At 41.3% G+C, this 19,182-nt stretch overlaps 1 protein-coding gene across 40 annotated transcripts in view; it reads left to right on the forward strand.

The window, feature by feature from the left end:
* The window catches only part of magi1b (membrane associated guanylate kinase, WW and PDZ domain containing 1b), a 134,974-nt gene that overhangs the window by 113,327 nt on the left and 2,465 nt on the right, over positions 1-19,182 (forward strand). For 15 of the 40 annotated variants that reach the window (XM_083534715.1, XM_083534716.1, XM_083534709.1 and 12 more), the window contains 9 exons: positions 3,076-3,167; positions 6,402-6,594; positions 9,197-9,508; positions 11,140-11,343; positions 12,681-12,774; positions 12,913-13,000; positions 14,084-14,227; positions 16,846-16,984; positions 18,142-18,221. In XM_083534715.1, the coding sequence (XP_083390841.1) occupies positions 3,076-3,167; positions 6,402-6,594; positions 9,197-9,508; positions 11,140-11,343; positions 12,681-12,774; positions 12,913-13,000; positions 14,084-14,227; positions 16,846-16,984; positions 18,142-18,221 (1,346 nt within the window). Of the gene's footprint in view, positions 1-3,075; positions 3,168-6,401; positions 6,595-9,196; positions 9,509-11,139; positions 11,344-12,680; positions 12,775-12,912; positions 13,001-14,083; positions 14,228-16,845; positions 18,026-18,137; positions 18,222-19,182 lie in introns of those variants that run through there. The other 25 variants (XM_083534703.1, XM_083534697.1, XM_083534719.1 and 22 more) reach the window with 8 other exon arrangements.

A 19,182-nucleotide genomic window follows, 5' to 3' on the forward strand; every position in this document is an offset into this window, starting at 1 on the left:
GCTCTCTGTGAGAATCTGCGATCTGATTTTGCTGTCAGGGTCCATTATATTGCAATGCTCTGCTGTCCACACTTTGTGTAGTTATAATTAGCCTTCTCTGTGATCCGACCCTTTAGAGCAAAAGTGCCAGAAATCGACCAACTGGCTCTCTGGGCCAATTATACCTCATTCTTCGATCAGCGTTCCTTTTTTTATACATTTTTAACGCTCCCTAAAAACCCACGGCCCTCTGACAGACGTGCAAATAACCAAAAAAAACGAAGATGGTGAAATCCCAGACTTGTTTCATGTCTTCGTGCTGGACAGGAGCGTCGGTTTGCAGGAGAGGACACGTGGTTCTTGGGTTTGAGGATTTCAGCTGTTAATCATTCCTCTAGTGACCCCTGCTTTCATGCAACTCTTTCATTATTGAACACTTTAAAGCGAAGGGGAGCGGTGACTCGTGGCGCTGCCCACGGATCTGAGCAGGGGCGGTGAATCAAAGACAACCTGGCAGATGAAATAAAGGAAAAGGAAGAGGGAAAAGTTGCTTTTGCGATAGCTTATGTTAACTGTGTGGGGTTTTATTTTTATGCGTGGGTACATGACTTGAAGCCGTGAAACCAAGGTCTTTCCTTCAGGAACAGCTGATCTCTGTGCACTAAGAGATAACTGGAGGCAGATCAATTAGATTGTGGTCGATTGCGGCTTTCGAAGGCAGCCAGAAGTCTGGAAGCTGTGCCTGAGCAGCCCTGAGAGGGAATTACCCAGTTCGGCTTAAACGCACAAAAGTATCATAAAGTGACTTTGGCTTAAAGCGAATGGAGGCTGAAAGCTGGGGCGCACCATAATAGACAATTTGGAGACTCATTTCTGCCGCTTAATGGAAATTGAATGATTTGGGAAAACTGACCACTCCCAGTGGCGGCCATTTTGTATGATGTGGGAGTCTTTCGACTCACTGCCTCTCATTGGCCTGTTAATGGAAATTTCAAGCTTGAAGTTTCCTGATAACTGCATCACCCACAATTGGGAGTAATACTGCAAAGGGACTGGGGGAAAGGGGAGCCCTTCTCAATTTTGAGTTTCAATTACCTTTCAGTGATTCAAAGTCATGACAAGGTTGCAATTGCTTTTTATTTTATTGCATGTGGTCACCTCAAACAATCGAGTGCATTGCAGATTTCAGATGTTATTGCCAAACCCTAATTTGCCTGGACGAGACTGTTCTAGTCTACCACTTCTCTTAATTGGGAACTCTCTTCCACCACAAAGCCAAACACATACGGGTTCAGTGTTGCTTCTATTTCAACTGGCAGGAAATAATTTCAATCCTCTCACTGTTCAGTTAGATAGCCAACCTCAGAACACCTGAACCTTTCATGACGTAGGTCCTCATTGATGGGTCTTGCATTCCTGGCATTTCATTTGCAGTCTCCTACTTTTCCTGTCCCTGCACCGTTTTAGCTAATCGCAGAGAAATGCTACAGAAGCTCGGTACAGTCTGAGGAGGAAACTTGTGCTAATTGGCATTGGGACCATTGAAAACACCAAAAAAACAAACCAAAAGAAGTGGAAAAGAGGCTACTGATGATTCAATGTGCAGATTGCAGCCCAATCTGCTCTTGTTCCCAGTGCTCCCATATTGCTTCCTCCTGCCTCAGCTGTGCACAATAGACCCAAATCCCTTTTTATCCAATCTCGCAGCTCTCAAACAGTAACCTCCATTCCAAAGAGTAGGGTTTTTATTAAAGCAAGACATTTTTGGTAGTGTTACCATTGGTTGTTCTTGTCACTTGAGATCCTGAAAGAAAATTACACATTAATCAAGAGGAACCACATGACCAGGAATCATTCCTAACAACAGATATAAAGAAGGTTCATTTAGGCTGAAAGGGGCATCAAGCATGTTCTTTTACTGCATTAAAATATATCTTAATAGTCTTAGTCTGTCCTCTAAGGGTGCCTTAATATCTTCAAATCCACTTTCATGCCTCAGAAATTGAGTGATATTTGTTTGATGTTTGCCCTCGCTTGCTGTCTCACTCATGATATTGACCAAAAAGCGAACTAAAAATGTCATTTTTTGGGGTCTGCCGGGGCTTAAAAGGCAACACGCACCTGATGTATTTGTCGACATGATGGTAAGAGGGGAGAAAAGTGGAATAAACCTTTAAACCTTAATCAAGTGAGCATTATATGCTAGTCATGGAGTCAAAAATGATTAGATAGAGTGGCTCCAAAACTGTAGAAGGCACCAGAGTTTAACTTGTACAGACTGTAAGATTCATACATTATTTTGCCAGTTTTTTGTCCAAGTTTGCGGACACATGTTCATAACTGCGGTATCTGCTTTTTGAGCATCGTATTCCTCGTTTAGTAGCAGTTTGAACATTTAATTCCCTCCACTAGATTTGCAATTGCACTTGTGGAAGTTTGTGGAGATTCATTCAGACACAAGTGTGTTAGTAAAGTCAAGTACTGATGTAGGTGAGGTAAGAAAGCCTGGAATGCACTCATCATGTCCAATAGGGTTTAGAGCTCTATCGCAGGAGATCCTCCATTCCAACCCATGCAAATCAGATCTTTATGAAGTTTGCACAAAGCATTCCTGTTCCGAGCAGGACTGGGTGTCATCCCATAGACGCATAGTCATCCCATAGTTCCTCTCTCATCTGCTCAGCACTAATGTAAATGAATTATTATTCCTGATGCTGTACGAGATGGCGGAAATAAATAAGATATATGTTGCATTATACTCTTTGTTCATTTCTGCTAGTATATTATTACTCCATTCAGGCTGCGATGATTTACAGGATAATTTTCGGCAGGGTAATCGCTGCCGCTGCAGGCCTGCCTGTCGATTGTAAGGCCTTATGAAAAATTGAATCTGACCGTAATTCTGATTGGGTCCAACCCCAGGTGCAACTGTTAAAATGATGACATTATTAGCACAGTTGCCGTTTTTTTTTTTTCTTTACCGCCGTTCCTGGCTGCCTCGAGAGCGCAGAACAGTGAGAATGATTAAGACCGTGTGCGTCATGCTGCAGGTGAATTGACTGTGGCCTCGGGTTATTTGTTCCTTTTTTTTTTCAGTGCCAGACTACCAGGAACAGGATATCTTTCTGTGGAGGAAAGATACAGGCTTCGGGTTCCGGATCCTCGGAGGAAATGAACCAGGAGAGCCAGTGAGTAAATTGAAATTCATTTTTTGTACTTATTTAATATGCAAAAAAATACGTCTGTTACTTCTGTAGTAAATCAGGGACAATAATGTTGGAGAAATTATCACAGAAATGAACACAGCTCACTTGGATTGTTATCGTTTGAGCTTAGCATACATATCAGCATACATATCCAACACTTATTAGATTTGACACTTAGGCTTTTTTCACTATAATTATATCACCGGACTGTTTGTTTGTCTGAACCATAAATACTCTTCTTCACCTAACATCAAGACTAATCAAGGTATCGTATCTAAAATACTCTTACACGCTTTATCAAGACTCACCACAGTATCATCAAAGATACTCTTCTACAGGCATAACGTTATGACCAGTAAAGTGAAGAACACTAATCATCTCTTCATCATGGCACCTGTTAGTGGGTGGGATTGATTTACTAGGCAGCAAGTGAACATTTTGTCCTCATAGTTGACGTGTAAGAAGCAGGAAAAACAGGCAAACGTAAGGATTTAAACGAGTTTGACAAATCGTCTAGACGACTGGGTCAGAGGATCTCCAAAACTGCAGCTCTTGTGGGATGTTCTGGTCTGCAGTGGTAAGTATCTATCAAAGGTGCTCCAAGGAAGGAACAGTGGTGAACCGGCGACAGGGTCACGAAGTTCATTGATGCACGTGGAGAGCGAAGGCTGGTCCGTGTGGTCCGATATAACAGACGAGCTGCGGTAGCTCATACTGCTGAAGAAGTTCATGGTGTTAATGCTTGATGGGTCAGGACTGTTTAGGCAGCGAAAGGGGGACCAACACAATATTAGACAGGTGGTCATAATGATATGCCTGATCCGTGGACATAAAGTATATCAAGGCTCATTACACTATTATTAACCCCTGTATTATCTACCCCCTATATTAAGGCTAATCAGATTTAAGATTATTATTGGTCACAAACATTGTTATATGCAGAATACAACAACTAATAAACCGTTTAGAAATTTGCACATTACAAAATATTTAGAGTATCGATTCCTAAATTTTCTCCTTTGGCATGAACCCAAGGGCCACTAAAACACCCAATTTTACTACACAGGCCACACACATTACACACACTCTGGCCACTTTTAATGATTTCTGTCTTAAAACAAAGTTCATAGATTGTCTTTATAGTAAACAGAATTAAACTTTGCTAACAAACTCTGAGATTGAAACGTAACGTGAGGAAAAGTTTGAAAAATATCCCATAAGTAAGAGGCTGCTGGGGTTTTCAGTGAGTAGGTTTGTTTAATATTGAAATCATGCTTGTTTTTGTTCAGACCTTCACTGGACTTATATTTCTTACATATCTTATTATAAAATTGTTAAAAGCCAAACTAATAATCAAAGTAAAAAAGGTCAGATTGAGTTTTTTTTCACCGGTAACACCACTCACTGGCTCTTTATATATACGACAATAAATATCGCGCCTGCCGTACAGTCTTTTAGCCTTCTAGCAGTGCATCATTATGAAGTACTTTATCACGACTGCAGTCAGTAATACAAATTAGCTACTGCTTAGCTTTGTGATGAAAACATGAGTAATGACCTTCTCAAAAGGCCCTGAATATACACAGCACACTGTACTAGAAACATTCCAACCTGAATTTGGCCTCTGTGCTTTGAAAAAATAAATCTTGATTGTCAAGGACATGCAAAAAACATTCTGTAAAAAAAATCAATTCTCTATATAAATATGATAAAAACCAGATTGAAGGGGAAATATGTGGTTTCTACATACAGGTTCTTGTTTATTCAGGTTGCATTTGATGGAATCTGATCAAAGAACACATTTACACACAAGTGATCAGCAGTTTCTTTGCTTTTCATGTTCTCGGGTGTGTCTCTACAGTCTGTAATTTGCAAACATGAATCTAAGGTGAAGATTTGGATTTTTGATTGGATCAATAGGAGAATTTGGGCACGAGACGCAACACAAAGATGTATTGGACAGGATAATCAAATACTCAAACCACACCGGACACCATTTTTCATTGCAGTAGTCTGGTTTTTAATGCTTAATTAGTTTCTTTCATATATTTTTTTTGATAAAATACAGATTTGTAAGGACAATTCTGCCCTGTCGTAGAACCAAAATGAATGAAAGCCCCGCTAAATAGAGATGATAGAATTACAGGTGAATTACGCAATCCAGTGTTGTAACTGATTGTCACCTCATACACTTTGATAAGTGTGTATTTATAGCACTTCAAACTACCTACCTACCTACCTACCTACCTACCTACCTACCAACCAACCAACCATCCAACATTATGACCACCTGCCTAATATTGTGCCGGCCCCCCTTTTGCTATCAAAACAAATCTGAGCCATCGAGCATTAACAGAATTAACTTCTTCAGCAGTCTGTTGAATCGGACCACACGGACCAGCCTTCCCTCCCCACGTGCATCAATGAGCCTCGTCCGCCCACGACCCTGTCGCCAGTTCACCACTGTTTTTTTCTTGGAGCACTTTTGATAAATACTGACCACTGCAGACCGGAAAAAAATCCACAAGAGCTGCAGTTTTGGAGATGCTCTGACCCAGTCGTCTAGCCGTCTCAATTTGTCAAGGTCTGTCACAAGTCTGATGAAGAAGACCAACTGTATCTCTTGTAGTGTCCTTTCAACATTACAATCCCAGCAGTCGTGGTTTCTTTCGAAGCCTGTGCCTTTTCTCGTACACAGTTCTAACTATGAATTCAGAGCTTTTTGAAGCTGGTCCAAATGGTTCTTGGCCTGTCTCACCGCCAGCCTTTGAGGGTTTGCTCGCGACAACCCTTCCCATGTACAGCGTGCAGCTTGAAATGTTACGAAAGCCACAATCTGTGCCGTGTGTGTGTTTGTGTGGTTCATCCTAGAAACAGAGCTCCTGCTTTCATCTTGGCTTTATTGACTTAGAAAAATGTCTCCCAAGCCACCCACGGTCTCCATACTGGATGCCAAATTAGTTTTGAAGCTCATTCAAGCGGACATGCTGGCTTTTCGGGGCCGATTTTTCCACAGGGATTCGGTCCATGAGGAAAGCACTGGTGTGGCGAGTACCAGTCATCAGTTTAATCACAATTAAACCAAACCCTGAGCGCAGGATTGCAGGCAGCCCTAAAGACAAATCCCTCTGTAGTTAGTACGTGCTTTAGAACCAATAACGAAGCGGTTCTGGAAATATAGAACTCTAGAACTCATTTACCTCCTGCCTTTTTCAGATTTACATTGGCCACATCGTGAAGTACGGCGCCGCAGACGAGGATGGACGCCTGCGCTCCGGAGACGAGCTGATCTGCGTGGACGGGACGGCCGTGGTGGGCAAATCCCATCAGCTTGTAGTGCAGCTCATGCAGCAGGCAGCCAAGCAGGGCCACGTTAACCTGACTGTCAGACGCAAAACTGGATATGGAGGTGAGAAATAACCCGGGTGTGCCATGCTATGGCTTTACTCAGCAACCTCAGCTTCATTTATTCAAATAAATCCCAGCGTCTTTTGGTTAAAATGTGTTTCATTAGTGTTCCTGTAAAATCAACCAACTTTCTGAAGGAAAAACTTGATCTGAGCTTTTGGATTTAATGGACAAATGTAGTCACTTTAAAAACCAAACGTATGAAGAACATTTAAGGAACCTTGTTGAGGAACAAGCTTTTAGGACCTCGTGCAGGAAATGAGTGGTCATGTTTCATCTCTAAACATTGATAAATCATTTTATTTGCTTTTGTGTATCAAATTCAAGAGTCCTTGTTTAATATCTGCTTTATTCTATGCATATCTATGGTCTATGAACGTTGATATTGCAGCCATGACCTGCCCTGCTAATGGAATACCTCATGACTGCACCCTTTTAATAGGATTATGCATAATTAAAAACTCCAGCCTAATTATTCATCAGTACAGGACAGATTGGATTTAAATGAGAGTTCACGCTACTTGTTAATGAACTAGCCATTCCCGATCCGGCTCCGGTCTCTTTATAAAAGCCTGCAACCAAACAGTTTTCAGTTCAACAGTGTTTCTGCTCTAAAACGTGAACACGACTCGTTTACCAGGTTTAATTAAACACATTGGTTAAAGAAAACCAATGTAGTCCCAGGGGAAAAAAAAAAGGCATCTGGCATTCTTCTAAGCTGCACTTTAAATGGCTGATATCATCCACACCTCATTGAAGCAGTCGAGATGAAGTGTTTGGAGCATTAGTTGCGGGTGTGAAAGGTCTCCGTGGCCTTGACGGGAAGCGAGCGGCGATCGTAAAGATGATCGAGCATGCTTCAGCGTTTCCACATCCAAACCTTCCACCCCCTCTCCCACCTCCTGACGAGAAATACCAGACACGCCGGTGCTCCGCTAAACGACTCTCGGCTCATGAATCTCACTTCGTCGGGCCCAAAACACCGGCTCGTGCTCTCCCTGTGCCAGCGCGGCCGATAGACTGTAGGAAAAGGTCTGCTCGTCCCTCCGAGACCTCACCAGTTATTATTGGATTGCTGCAAAATGGAGTCAACTGGATTGTTTATCTGGAGTCTAACAAAACCGGTGGTTTTTCAAATATCCGTCGTTCGGGTTACAGTAGAAACAAATCATCCTGAGAGGGACATTTTAAAAAGGAAAGACTCCTATTGGATACTGGTTATAAGCAGTGCCATATGATGTTTACCAGCAGCGTTCCCAACACCGTTGTTGCATTCTACATAAAAATGTCTTCTAAATAATTCAGTTCAGATTACCGCTAATATCCTGGTCCGCCTGGTTGCTCTGTTAGCAAGCTATCACTGTTAAGGAAAGTTAATCTCAGCAACAAGTATTATTATATAAGTATTAACAAGTAGTATCTTATTGGCTTAAAGTCGCACTAAAAAATTAAAGGGGGTGGGGAAGAACTTTGGAGCACATATGCAGTATATTTTAGTCTGTTTTTAGTTTGTTTCTATCTATTAGAGTGTTTTCACCGAGGGGTTCTGTCCCCAATACAACAATACAATCTCTTTCATTATACTAAAGTAAATTCAAAATTCTTGGGGGTGGAAAAGATTTAGAACTAAGTTAAAGTAAGCTAAGTTTATATATTATTCCTCCTAATGCTTGATTTGTTTATTATTTTGTTCTGCACCATACAGGGAAATAACCATTACTTTTATAAGAGACATATAGCCTCTTAAAAGAGCATTATTATAATCGTAATGAATTTTTTTATTATTATGATTATTATTGAAATCCAAACATTTGCTTACTAATGATTCTATCAGTTATTACTAGGCTACGTTAATAACTAGAGGTTGGAATCCTACTTGCCAATAATCAATTTATCAACTGATTTTTAAAATACTGGATTTTTAAGATACTGGATAAAAAACAAACACTCCATGTAAAATAGTGCTGTGGTTTATAAAAAAAAATACTGAATCATGAAAATGTGCTAAAGAAAATAAATATGAATATATTAATTATTAAAAATAATTATGTAATGAATAAATTATAGATAAAAAATATTATATAGCGCTCTCCGTGCAGGGCGCCGTCTCGCGTGTAAAAAACAAAAAAAAAACAAACAGCGTGTGTACCATCAGCGATTGGCCTCTAGGGGCCGCTCTTGTAATGACAGCAAGCGAACAGCTATCATTGCCTCGACCTTTATTAAAAACTAAACGTAATTTTGACTTGAAACCCAATCTTTATTATCAAATACAGATATGAATATAAGTAAAACGTCTTTCAAATGTAATTTTTCATACATGTCTCTGGAATTGTTCACAGAGCTGTTCCAAATGTGTGGGCTGCAGTTTAGGGACCCCTGATCTATTATGTTGTCTTCAGTTGTCTCTCAGTGTAGAGCACCAAAAGATTGATATTCTTAGTAAAAAGTTACAATTAATATGGGTATTTACTGTAATATTACTATCATTTACGTTTATTTTATGTTTATTCTGTATGTTACTGCTAAGTTTTAAAGATCTACTTGCTAATGAACACTGAATTTGCTATGTATTATTGATATGAATGCCTCTCACGCATCAGTAGCGAAGGTGGACGGTGAAGTCCCTCCGTCTCCGGCCTCGTCCCATCACAGCAGTACCCAGGCGGCGTCTCTGACGGAGGACAAGCGCACGCCTCAGGGCAGCCAGAACTCTCTAAACACGGTCAGTTCGGGCTCAGGCTCCACCAGCGGCATCGGCAGCGGAGGAGGTGGTGGCGGTGGAGGAGGAAACAGTAGCGTAGTGCCCAGCGCGATCCAGCCGTACGACGTCGAGATCCGGCGCGGCGAGAACGAAGGCTTCGGCTTCGTCATCGTCTCGTCCGTCTCCAGACCTGACACGGGGACGACTTTCGGTGAGAGGAATGCTGCTGGTTCAGTGCTGAATATTTTTGGGGCACGTTCTTCAATAGAGTCCCAGAAAGATTATACTTTCAATAGTGTCACAAAATCTCAATTCTGATATGCAGAAGCTGCTGAGACAGAAGTGTAGCGTCGTTCTAATAATCAATTTATAGTGCCAATTAACACTCTTTATCTTTAGCCTTGGCTAAGGCCAGTTGCTAACAACGTATTTGTGTGCGTTTTTTGACTAGTCTTAAAGTCCATTCTTATTGGTCTTAAATTTGACTTAGTGAAACCTGCAGAAACCCTGATAATAATGATGAATGAAATCTGATTTATGGTGGAGGGGTGCAAGGGTTTGGGGTATCAGGATGCTCGGCTTGGATCTGACAGCATCGGTTGGTTTGGGGTTGCCTTCGGGTTTCTTTTCTTTTCTTGTGTCTTTCCATTTCCACCTGAGTGCCGAACGTGCAGCATCTCATCAGTACACTTCTTTAATACATGGGGGGGAAAAAAAGCACAAGAGAATTGTGAACTGGGATGAAAACCACTTGTAATGTTTTCTGGGCCAGAGAAGACAGAATAGTTCGGCTCATAAGAAAAAGGCGAGAAGTGGGGATTTATCAACTCTCTGTTTCCAATAACCGGCATTTACTAAAAGACTTGAGTCTGTTTGCTCAGTTTATGAGCAGATGTCCTCGCTAAGCCGGCAACCGGAGCTCCTCCCCTCCAAAACAGGGCGTGAAGCGTTACTTAACGAAGAGCGAGGGAAGCGGGGGTTTGTTCATTCTCGGTAATGAACAATCGAGGCGCAGGGCAGTAGAGCGTGTGGGTGGAAAGAAAGCCTCGGGGCAAAGCCAGAGATGCTGAGAGTCTTCTGTAGTCAGTTCTTTATGCAGCACACAAGGGCATAGTTCACACAAAACACATACACCACATACTGACGAGCATCTCGTGCAATAGAGTGAGAGGATTTTGGATTATTTATATTTAATGATGTCAAGGATGCAAATAATTGATTTTTCGTTCCTGTGTCTGGGGAGAATTGAGTGGCTTGTGCGCGCTCTGTACTTCTCTTTTACATATTACCCAACCCTCAGAATTATCTTTTTTTTCTAGAAGCATCTTCATCATTTATTTCTGCTTTCTCCATAATTCATTATGACGAGGGCACGCTGCACACCTCTGCCATGATGAGTTAAAGAGGCATGAGTTTCGAATCTAGGTTTATTTTTATTCTTTCAAGATACTTTACATAATTTAAAGCGTTTGGATCTGATTAATATAAAGCAAAATGTGAGAGACTTGTATGTATCCCAATGCCACATTTCCGCATGCTTTTTTAAAAATAATAATGCAAAAGTGGGAGTGGTTTTTTCCTTTTTTTTCTCTTTCACGGTTTCCCACCATTCTCTACACATTTCTTACACCTTTCTCGCTTTGGGAGTTGGGATTTAACGGAGCTGTCCATGGTGGTCATTCTATATTACACTGTTTTTTTTTCACTCTGTCTTGGGTGGCTTGGTGTATTAATCCATTTGCCTTCTCTGTCTCTCCTTTATTCTTCTCCTCTCTCCTCTCATCTCTATTGGCTGCTCCTTTTTAAAAAAAAAAAAAAAATTTTTTTGGAAATGCCATAAAGCTGGAAACACATGTGTGGCCATGCCTCATAAAATAGGGCGGATCATAGAGGGCAGTCCAGCAGACCGCTGCGGGAAGCTGAAGGTAGGAGATCGGATCCTCGCCGTCAACGGCTGCTCCATCACCAACAAGTCTCACTCGGACATCGTCAACCTGATCAAGGAGGCGGGGAACACGGTAGCGCTGCGCATCATTCCAGGAGACGGTGAGATGCTCGAGATTCATGTCTAAAAATGTGTTTGACAGTGGTGGATTAATATGATGCCGAGCTGTGGTTGTGTGCAAGGATCTCCGGCATGCTGAACTGCTCCCTCTTTTATTCTGGACCTGTTTTCCCATTTAGCTGTTTATTATCCATTAGTGCTTGAGAGTAAGCTCGGGCTGTTAGAGCTGTTCCAATGTAAGGGGGCCACTTGCACTCTGGTTTGTTTTGGTCACTAGAGCTGATTGCCATAAGAGCGTGTGTAGGTGTGTGTGCGTGTGTAGGTGTGTGTGTGTGTGTGTGTGTGTGTGTGTGTGTGTGTGTGTGTGTGTGTGTGTGTGTGGCAAGAACCCTTGACTGGGCTGCATGTTCATCTGTCGTAATGAAGAGAGAAAACGCAGAGGAAAGCAACGCAGAGGACGACACGGATTCCCTCCATTTTCCACACTGCGAAGCGAAAGCTTTCACAGATTTGTCCACTTTGGAGAACGTTTTCAAAAAGCTACGTTTCCGTTGACTGCGTCTCAAGACTGAGAGATGTACTCAAAAATGTATTAGTGTGGACATGGCTCAAGTCTGCAGAGGATGGTCCCAATGCAGAGTCGAACTGACGTGGTGGGTTTTCTTTTAAAAAACGGTTTCTGTCGTAGAACATTTTACAAAATAAGGAGGATGAGGAGGCTGCAGATAGTTATGAGGTGAATAGATTCCGTTGTGGAAAAAGAAAACATACGTATCCGAGAATGTTGCCAGCTGTGGTGGGAAAAATGGACATACTTTCCAGAGAATTTGTGGTTCTGCAACATTGGGGTTCGCAGTGACTCAGTAAGGTGTCGGGGGAATAGACACAACAAAAGAGGCTCGCATGTAGACCTGTCCTGCTGAGGTGGACCTACAATTTAATAGATGTTGAGGAATAAGGAATCCAGTTTGGTGGAGCCTGGGTGGGCAAGGTGGGCAATGCCAAAGCTTACAATAAGCACAGATTATGGAACCTGTACTCGTGGCACTTATAGTATCCACAGTGTTCAAATGTATGAGATGAACCTAGATGATACAAAATCACAGCAAGTCCAGGTAGGTATCTTTATTTCTGCGATGCAGATCTGTGCAGAATGAAATCCAGCAGCTGCAGTGACAGCGTTCGCTGCAGTTTTTTTCCCCCCCAGCACATCTCAGCTGTTTCAAACTGGCTCCTGACCAGAGCTTTAATCTATATAGTGAATTTACGGATTAGCATGTGAGTGTTTTAGAAAGGCTTTCGTCATGCAGGAGAGCTTCGGGTTTCCACGTGCGATAGATAAATCATGCAATTTTTCTCCATCTCGCTCCGTCGACAGAGTCCTCCAACGCGGCGCTGCTGACCAACGCTGAGAAGATCGCCACCATCACTACCACACACACACCTCAACAACAAGCTGCACCTGAGCCAAGGTAATTCAAACACACACACACACACACACACACACACACACACAACTATCACACTGGAAATCTTGACTTTCTTTTTTTTTTGAGCTTTGCTCTTACAATCTTTCACTAAAAATTTATGTTTTTGTCTCTTCAACCTAGAAACAACAGCAAACCAAAACAGGAGTCTTTCGAGTTTAAAGCACCTCAGGTTCCTCCTCCACCAGCCCCCACACAAGCTACAAATCAGGTACGTGCAATCGCATTAACACACTTGTATAACACGCACAAACACTGCACCCGAGTGTGCGATGTGCAGCCCAAACCATCACAGTGTCATTTTATTAAATACATATCAAAATTAAGGCAAGATGCGTTGGCTTTAGACTCTAAATCAGAAGGTCAGGAGTTCAAATCCCAGTGCCACCAAGCTGCCACTGCTGGGCCCTTGAGCAAGGCCCTCAAACCCTCAACTGCTAAGTTGTAAAAGCATCTGTAAAATGCAATAAATGTAAAATAAATAACTGTGTGAAAGTGCCTAATCCAGTCCAGGTCCGTAATAATATGCTACTACTCATATACTCATTTAATCTTAAATAATGTTATTATACCGAGCAGCGTGACAACTTTTCCCAAAAAAATCAAGTGTCAGCAGTTCGGTTCCCTGCTGATTCCGATGCTAATGATGACGTTCTGTAGTGAAGCGTGTGTTGTAGACGAGGGAGAAGCTACCGATCTTCTCAACTCCTGTGACTAGGCACGTCCGAAATCTCCACCCCATTAGTATACATTTGGAAAGTTTGCACGATCAGTCCTTATCATCTTCAACAGTTGGAAAAGTTATTTAGCATTCAATTGAAAAATAAATCGAGGTAATCCATCTCTCTCTCCTTCCTCCCTCACACTGCCCAGCTGTTTACGTTCCTCTCGTTTCGTTCTCTGTGGCGCTTTTGGAGATGCCCCCATCCTGTTTCCACTTTATCCCAAACCAAAAATACACACACACACACACACACACACACACACACACACACACAAACACACACACACAAAACCCCACCAGGGCTGCTGTAATCTATTATTTATATTGTGGCTCAGTCATCATTGCTATCAGCTCACTGGGTGACTTTCCTGCAGGTGATTTTGGAAACCAGAGCTCTGAGCTTTAATTCGAGAGAGAAAACACACACACACACACACACACACACACACACACACACACACACACACACACACACACACACACACACGAAGCTGACCTTGAGCCTAATAAAGTGTGTTTGTATTGATGTACATCTTGCCTAATTGTGTGTGTGTGTGTGTGTGTTTTTAGGAAGGAGAGCTGTACTCAGTGGACCTGGAGAGAGACAGTAAAGGCTTTGGCTTCAGTCTGCGTGGAGGACGCGAGTACAACATGGACCTGTACGTGCTGAGACTCGCCGAAGAGGGAGCAGCGGTGCGCAGCGGCAAGATGAGGGTACGTCCGAACACATCCCGATCCGATTTTTTGGAAGAATCCGTGGTCCAGGTCAACCCGCTGAATACGTTTGTGACTGGTTTCAAAAACCTGAACAAAAACCAGACTCAAAAACTCAACCCTGTCTGAAGCCCCCGAAAGCAGCATCCGAAATGGTCGTCCTTTAAATATTTACAACACGATAATCCAACGCTTTCATCTGTAGAACGAGGAGCAAAACACTTGGCAGAGGTTCCACGTCTTGTTTCAATTTTCAAATGAGGTCGTTAAGTGTGTAATTCTTCTCCCGTACCTTGAGATTTTGCCAGGATTATTGAATTACAGCAGTTTGGAATAATAAACTTTATTTTATATAGCGCCTCGTGAAGAAGCATTGAAGAAGAAATAAAATAATAGTAATAATAGAATCAATAATAATGCTATAATAACAATAATGATTCAATAAAAATAAAGATCAAAGGATAAAAGGAAAATGAACATCACAGAATACGTCACATAAATAAAAAGATCCTGAAAAAGGAAGTTTTAAAAGCAGAGTTAAAAACACTAAATGATTCAGCCTGTTTAACGTCAATAGGGAGAGAATTTCACAGTTTTGGTGCATGGGAGGGAAAAAACAGATATTCCATCCGGACTCTAACAGAGAGCCACTGCAATGACTCCAAAATCGGAGAAATTCTGCTCTGCGAGCTGATCCCATTTAAAGTAAGGGAACGCGAGAGAAAAGCGTCTCCTGCTGTCTCTCGTGCTTTCCTCAGCGCTGCCGCTCCGGATCCCAAAGTGCAGATTTCGTTTTTTCTCCCGCAGTGAGCAGCCGTTTCCTGTGAATTCTAATTCGGATCGGTTAAAGGGTCACCTGTAGCTATCGATCGCAATAACTAATAAGCCGCATCTTCCAAAATGGTGCTTCCCTGGAGAACAGGAGTGACAGATGACCGAAGGCAGGGAGAAGAATATTCCTGCATTTCCAGCTGTTCTTTATTCCGTGTTTGTAGCATTCGTTTCTGTTTTATTCGGAAAAGAATGTGAAAATATGTTTTAGAAAAGGTTTTTTGTTTGGTGCACAATAAAATAGGAAAAATTTTTTTTTTCTTTTTCCTTTTATGAAAGTATTTCAAAAAGAATATAACATTGACTCGTCTTCAAAAGCCGAGCAATCAAATATTTATGCACTTTTTTCTTTTCGACCATTTTTATTCAAAACATGAATAAATAAATATAAAAGGGGAGAAATTAAAACCATCAACACACATTTATTTTACAACGTCCCTTCTTTATTACAAAAAATAATTTTCAACCTCTATACTTGTGTTTTACTGATGCGGCAGGTCTCAAATCATGCATTAAAATCCGCCATGATGCGCACATCCGCCAATTAAAACCTAGCAAAAGTTCCGTTTGGTGTCCTGATGATTTACTGTACGTCATTTTAAACACCGTAATGACTTTTGAACATTTTAGGATAATATTTTGTCTTCATGCTCAATGGTGAGTTTGGTTTCCGTAATGATAAACATACATTTGTATAAAGCATCGATTAAGAGATTAAGCTGCGATTGAATATTAAATATTTTAATCGATAAGAAGCCTATATACAGTATCTATAGAATACAGATGGTCCCCCATTTATGATGGTTCCACTTAAGATTTTTCGATCTTACGATGACGATAGCAATACGACAAAATTGTACAAATATAAAAAACAGTATCTCTCACCCTGTGATTTTCTCAGTGTGTATTCTTTTCTGTTTCAAACAGCAATTTTTGTGATAAAAGCATGCTTTCCAAATGCCCAAGTATGTCTCTTGCTGGTAGGGAAAAAAATGAAATGGAAAGCCATCAGTTTAGAGCAGAATATAAAAATGATAAATCAGCATGAAGCAGGAAAGTCTGTCACAGTCATAGCACCATCTTTCACTCACGATATTTTTGACTCGTGATGAGATCCTTGTAACATATCTCCATTTTAAGTAGGGGACAACCTGTATATATACACTTTATTTCTCACGAGGTTCCTCTGCTTCATCCGCTTGTTCCGTCTCCTCCAGAGCTAAATGTTAGACAGAGTTCTCTCCAGGGATCAGACGCTCAGTTGGATACCGTGTGATTCTGTTGATTTTAGCCGATTTCATTTTAAATGTGGAAATCTTTGTCACTACAGAGGGGGTGACGCTGCCCGATTGGATAAAAAAGGCAGAATTGCGGGCAAAAAAGATGTTTATTTTTTATTTATTTATTTATTTATACAAACGGGCTTCCATAGATTCTGTCCAAAGCAAATGACAAAGTTTCCAGATTTGGAATAATTTCAAACTAAAACATAAAGAAAACACTGTACAGTGGTTTATATATTTTTTTAATCGAGTAATCTAAAACCTTTTAATAGGTTAAGTTTTCACAGATATTCTTGTATGCAATTTTTGCAAAAATATGTAAATTTTTCTAATGTAAAATTCAGTATTGAGCTTTAATATAGAAAAAGTACTTGTTATCCTATTACTTGATTAATTGATGAAATAATTGGTAAAATTCTCCATCACTATAATAACCAGTAGCTACAGCCCGAATGTGTATGTGTATATTCAGTGAATACTGACTGTCCTTCATCGTATTCTCAGGTAGGAGACGAGATTTTGGAGATTAATGGCGAGAGCACCAAAGGCATGAAGCACACCCGTGCCATCGAGCTGATTAAGAGCGGCGGCCGGACAGCACACCTGGTGCTGAAACGCGGCGACGGCTCGGTCCCCGAATATGGTGGGTCCATCTACGAAAACATCCCATTCTCGCCAGTCTTCACACCATGACAGACCACCAACTCTCCTCTCCTTCCTTCTCTTCTTCACTCTCCCCCCACAAACACACACTTTGCCAGCCCTGTCTGTCAAGGCCTCCTGCTATTTGGTGATGGGCTTCTTCATGTTGCCTTTGGCTTTCTCTTTGCAATGCGGGGAAACTCATTCCATGGGCACGTGATAGACAAAAAGTGACAACCTGTAGAATTTTTCTTCTGAAAGTATAACTGGATTTAGGACTTCTCAGAGACTTCGCAGAGCTGTAGGTTTTTTAATCGCTGATAAAAACACAAACTTGATTGCTGAGTCAGTTCGGTGTAAGTAACATATTTATGCTATTTATTGAAGGTGAATGTACGCTACTGAGAAGACTTTAAGAGACTATGAACGCATCCTTGTACCCCCTCGCAGCTGAGATACTGTAGTTCACGGAGTTTGCCGCACATAGTCGACGTCCACAGACTCTTCAGTAAATCTGCTCGTTCGCAATCTTCATTACGATTCGTCAGGTCATGTGATTTCAGTCCAGCCGTAATGTCCGTTGCTGCATGACGTCTTCAGTGAGAATTAATTTGTTTTCCATAATATTTATGGAAGATTACTCGTAACTGTTTCCGATATTTCGATCGCCAGTGTTGTTTTCATGCATTTTTATTGGGGTTTTTTTTTTATGTATTTTGTCAATTTCAGTATGTGATGTATTTTTTTTTATTATTCACAAATGATCTCTATGTATATTTTTGTACGATTTTTTTTTTGTTTGTTTCATCTGCATGTTGCCACTCTTTGTTTGCAGTGTCCACTATGTTATTCGCTCTGTGTGTGTTGCACATTGTCTGTGGAGCTTGGGTCTGTGTATCCTCCTCTGTTGGTGTATATGGTGATTTGGGTGTTCTGGATATCTCTCTTCTATTAATGTTTATTTTTCAATTAAAGGTGGGGCCATTTTATGGACAATCTCTCTATGAACAAAATAAACAGGTTTTCATTGCAAAAAAAAAAATCACACTGGTTTTTTTTTCTTTGCTTCTAGTATCTAAATGATCTGCTTCTTTCTCTTCTTTTTTCTTTCTTTCTCCTGTAAATCGGTTGTGGTGGTCTCTTGACCTCTTCTCGCAGCGATGGCCGCTCCTCAAGCCACAGCCGGCGTGAGAAACGAAAAGGCAGGAGAGGCTGGTTTCTTCCAAAACCAGACCACGGTTTGTAGCTGCCGCGTCCGCGCTGTGCCGTGCCATTATCAGTCATTTTGTCCATTCACCCACAATGCACCGCAATCCGATTCTGGGATCGCGCCTGTCATTTCGGCGAGAAGTCGATGGATTTGCACATCACACATTCCTGCCTTCGTTTCTCACTGTGACATTTATGTGGGTAGTTTTTCCATGCAACATTACCAGGGTGAGGTGACACAAATCTAATTTCCTGGCTTGATCTGATCTTTTCACTTTTGAATGTGGTGCTCGATCGGATACATTTAGACACTGACATGAATCCGTGATGCAGATTTTCCCCTTTGACACACACCTCCGAAAGTCACTTTATTAAATGTAAGGATGGGGAAATTGTTGGCGTAGTACAGTTCTTGAATAATTGGTTCAAGCGAAATTGGAAGGGCCCGATCAATAGCAAAAAGTAAAACAATTACCAAAGAAACAAACAATGGATCAAGGGGGCGTATACGTTTACGCTCAAAACGGATATGTTGTTACGAACGTGATTAATCGAGACAGACAGATCCAATCTGAGCCAGGAACCGTTACTGTGCAAAAGACAAGGCTGTACTTCATACACTCCAGGTATTTTTACCCAAGTAAGTCCAAACCAGACTAAAGAAGTATTTAATCTCACTGATTAAAAGCACACTTGACCTGTGTAAGATTTTCAGTAAAGTACACCAAGATCACGACCTGTCCAGAGGTGGACCTACATTTTTTGATTTTGCAGCAAGTTTTTACAAGTATGTAAAAAAAAAAAAAAACATCATAACCCCAAAATTAATTTAATCACAATCTCATTGTTACCACCCTCCAATGCTGCTCAAAAATGTTGCTGTACCATATTCATGAAACCATTTCCCATTTCCTCCATACACACTTTGCCTGAATCATAAGCACTCATCAGACAAGACATCGGATCCTGACTTACAGTTACTAATATTTC

This window comes from Silurus aristotelis (genome assembly GCF_946808225.1).
Source record: "Silurus aristotelis genome assembly, chromosome: 28".
NCBI classification, from domain to species: Eukaryota; Metazoa; Chordata; class Actinopteri; order Siluriformes; family Siluridae; genus Silurus; species Silurus aristotelis.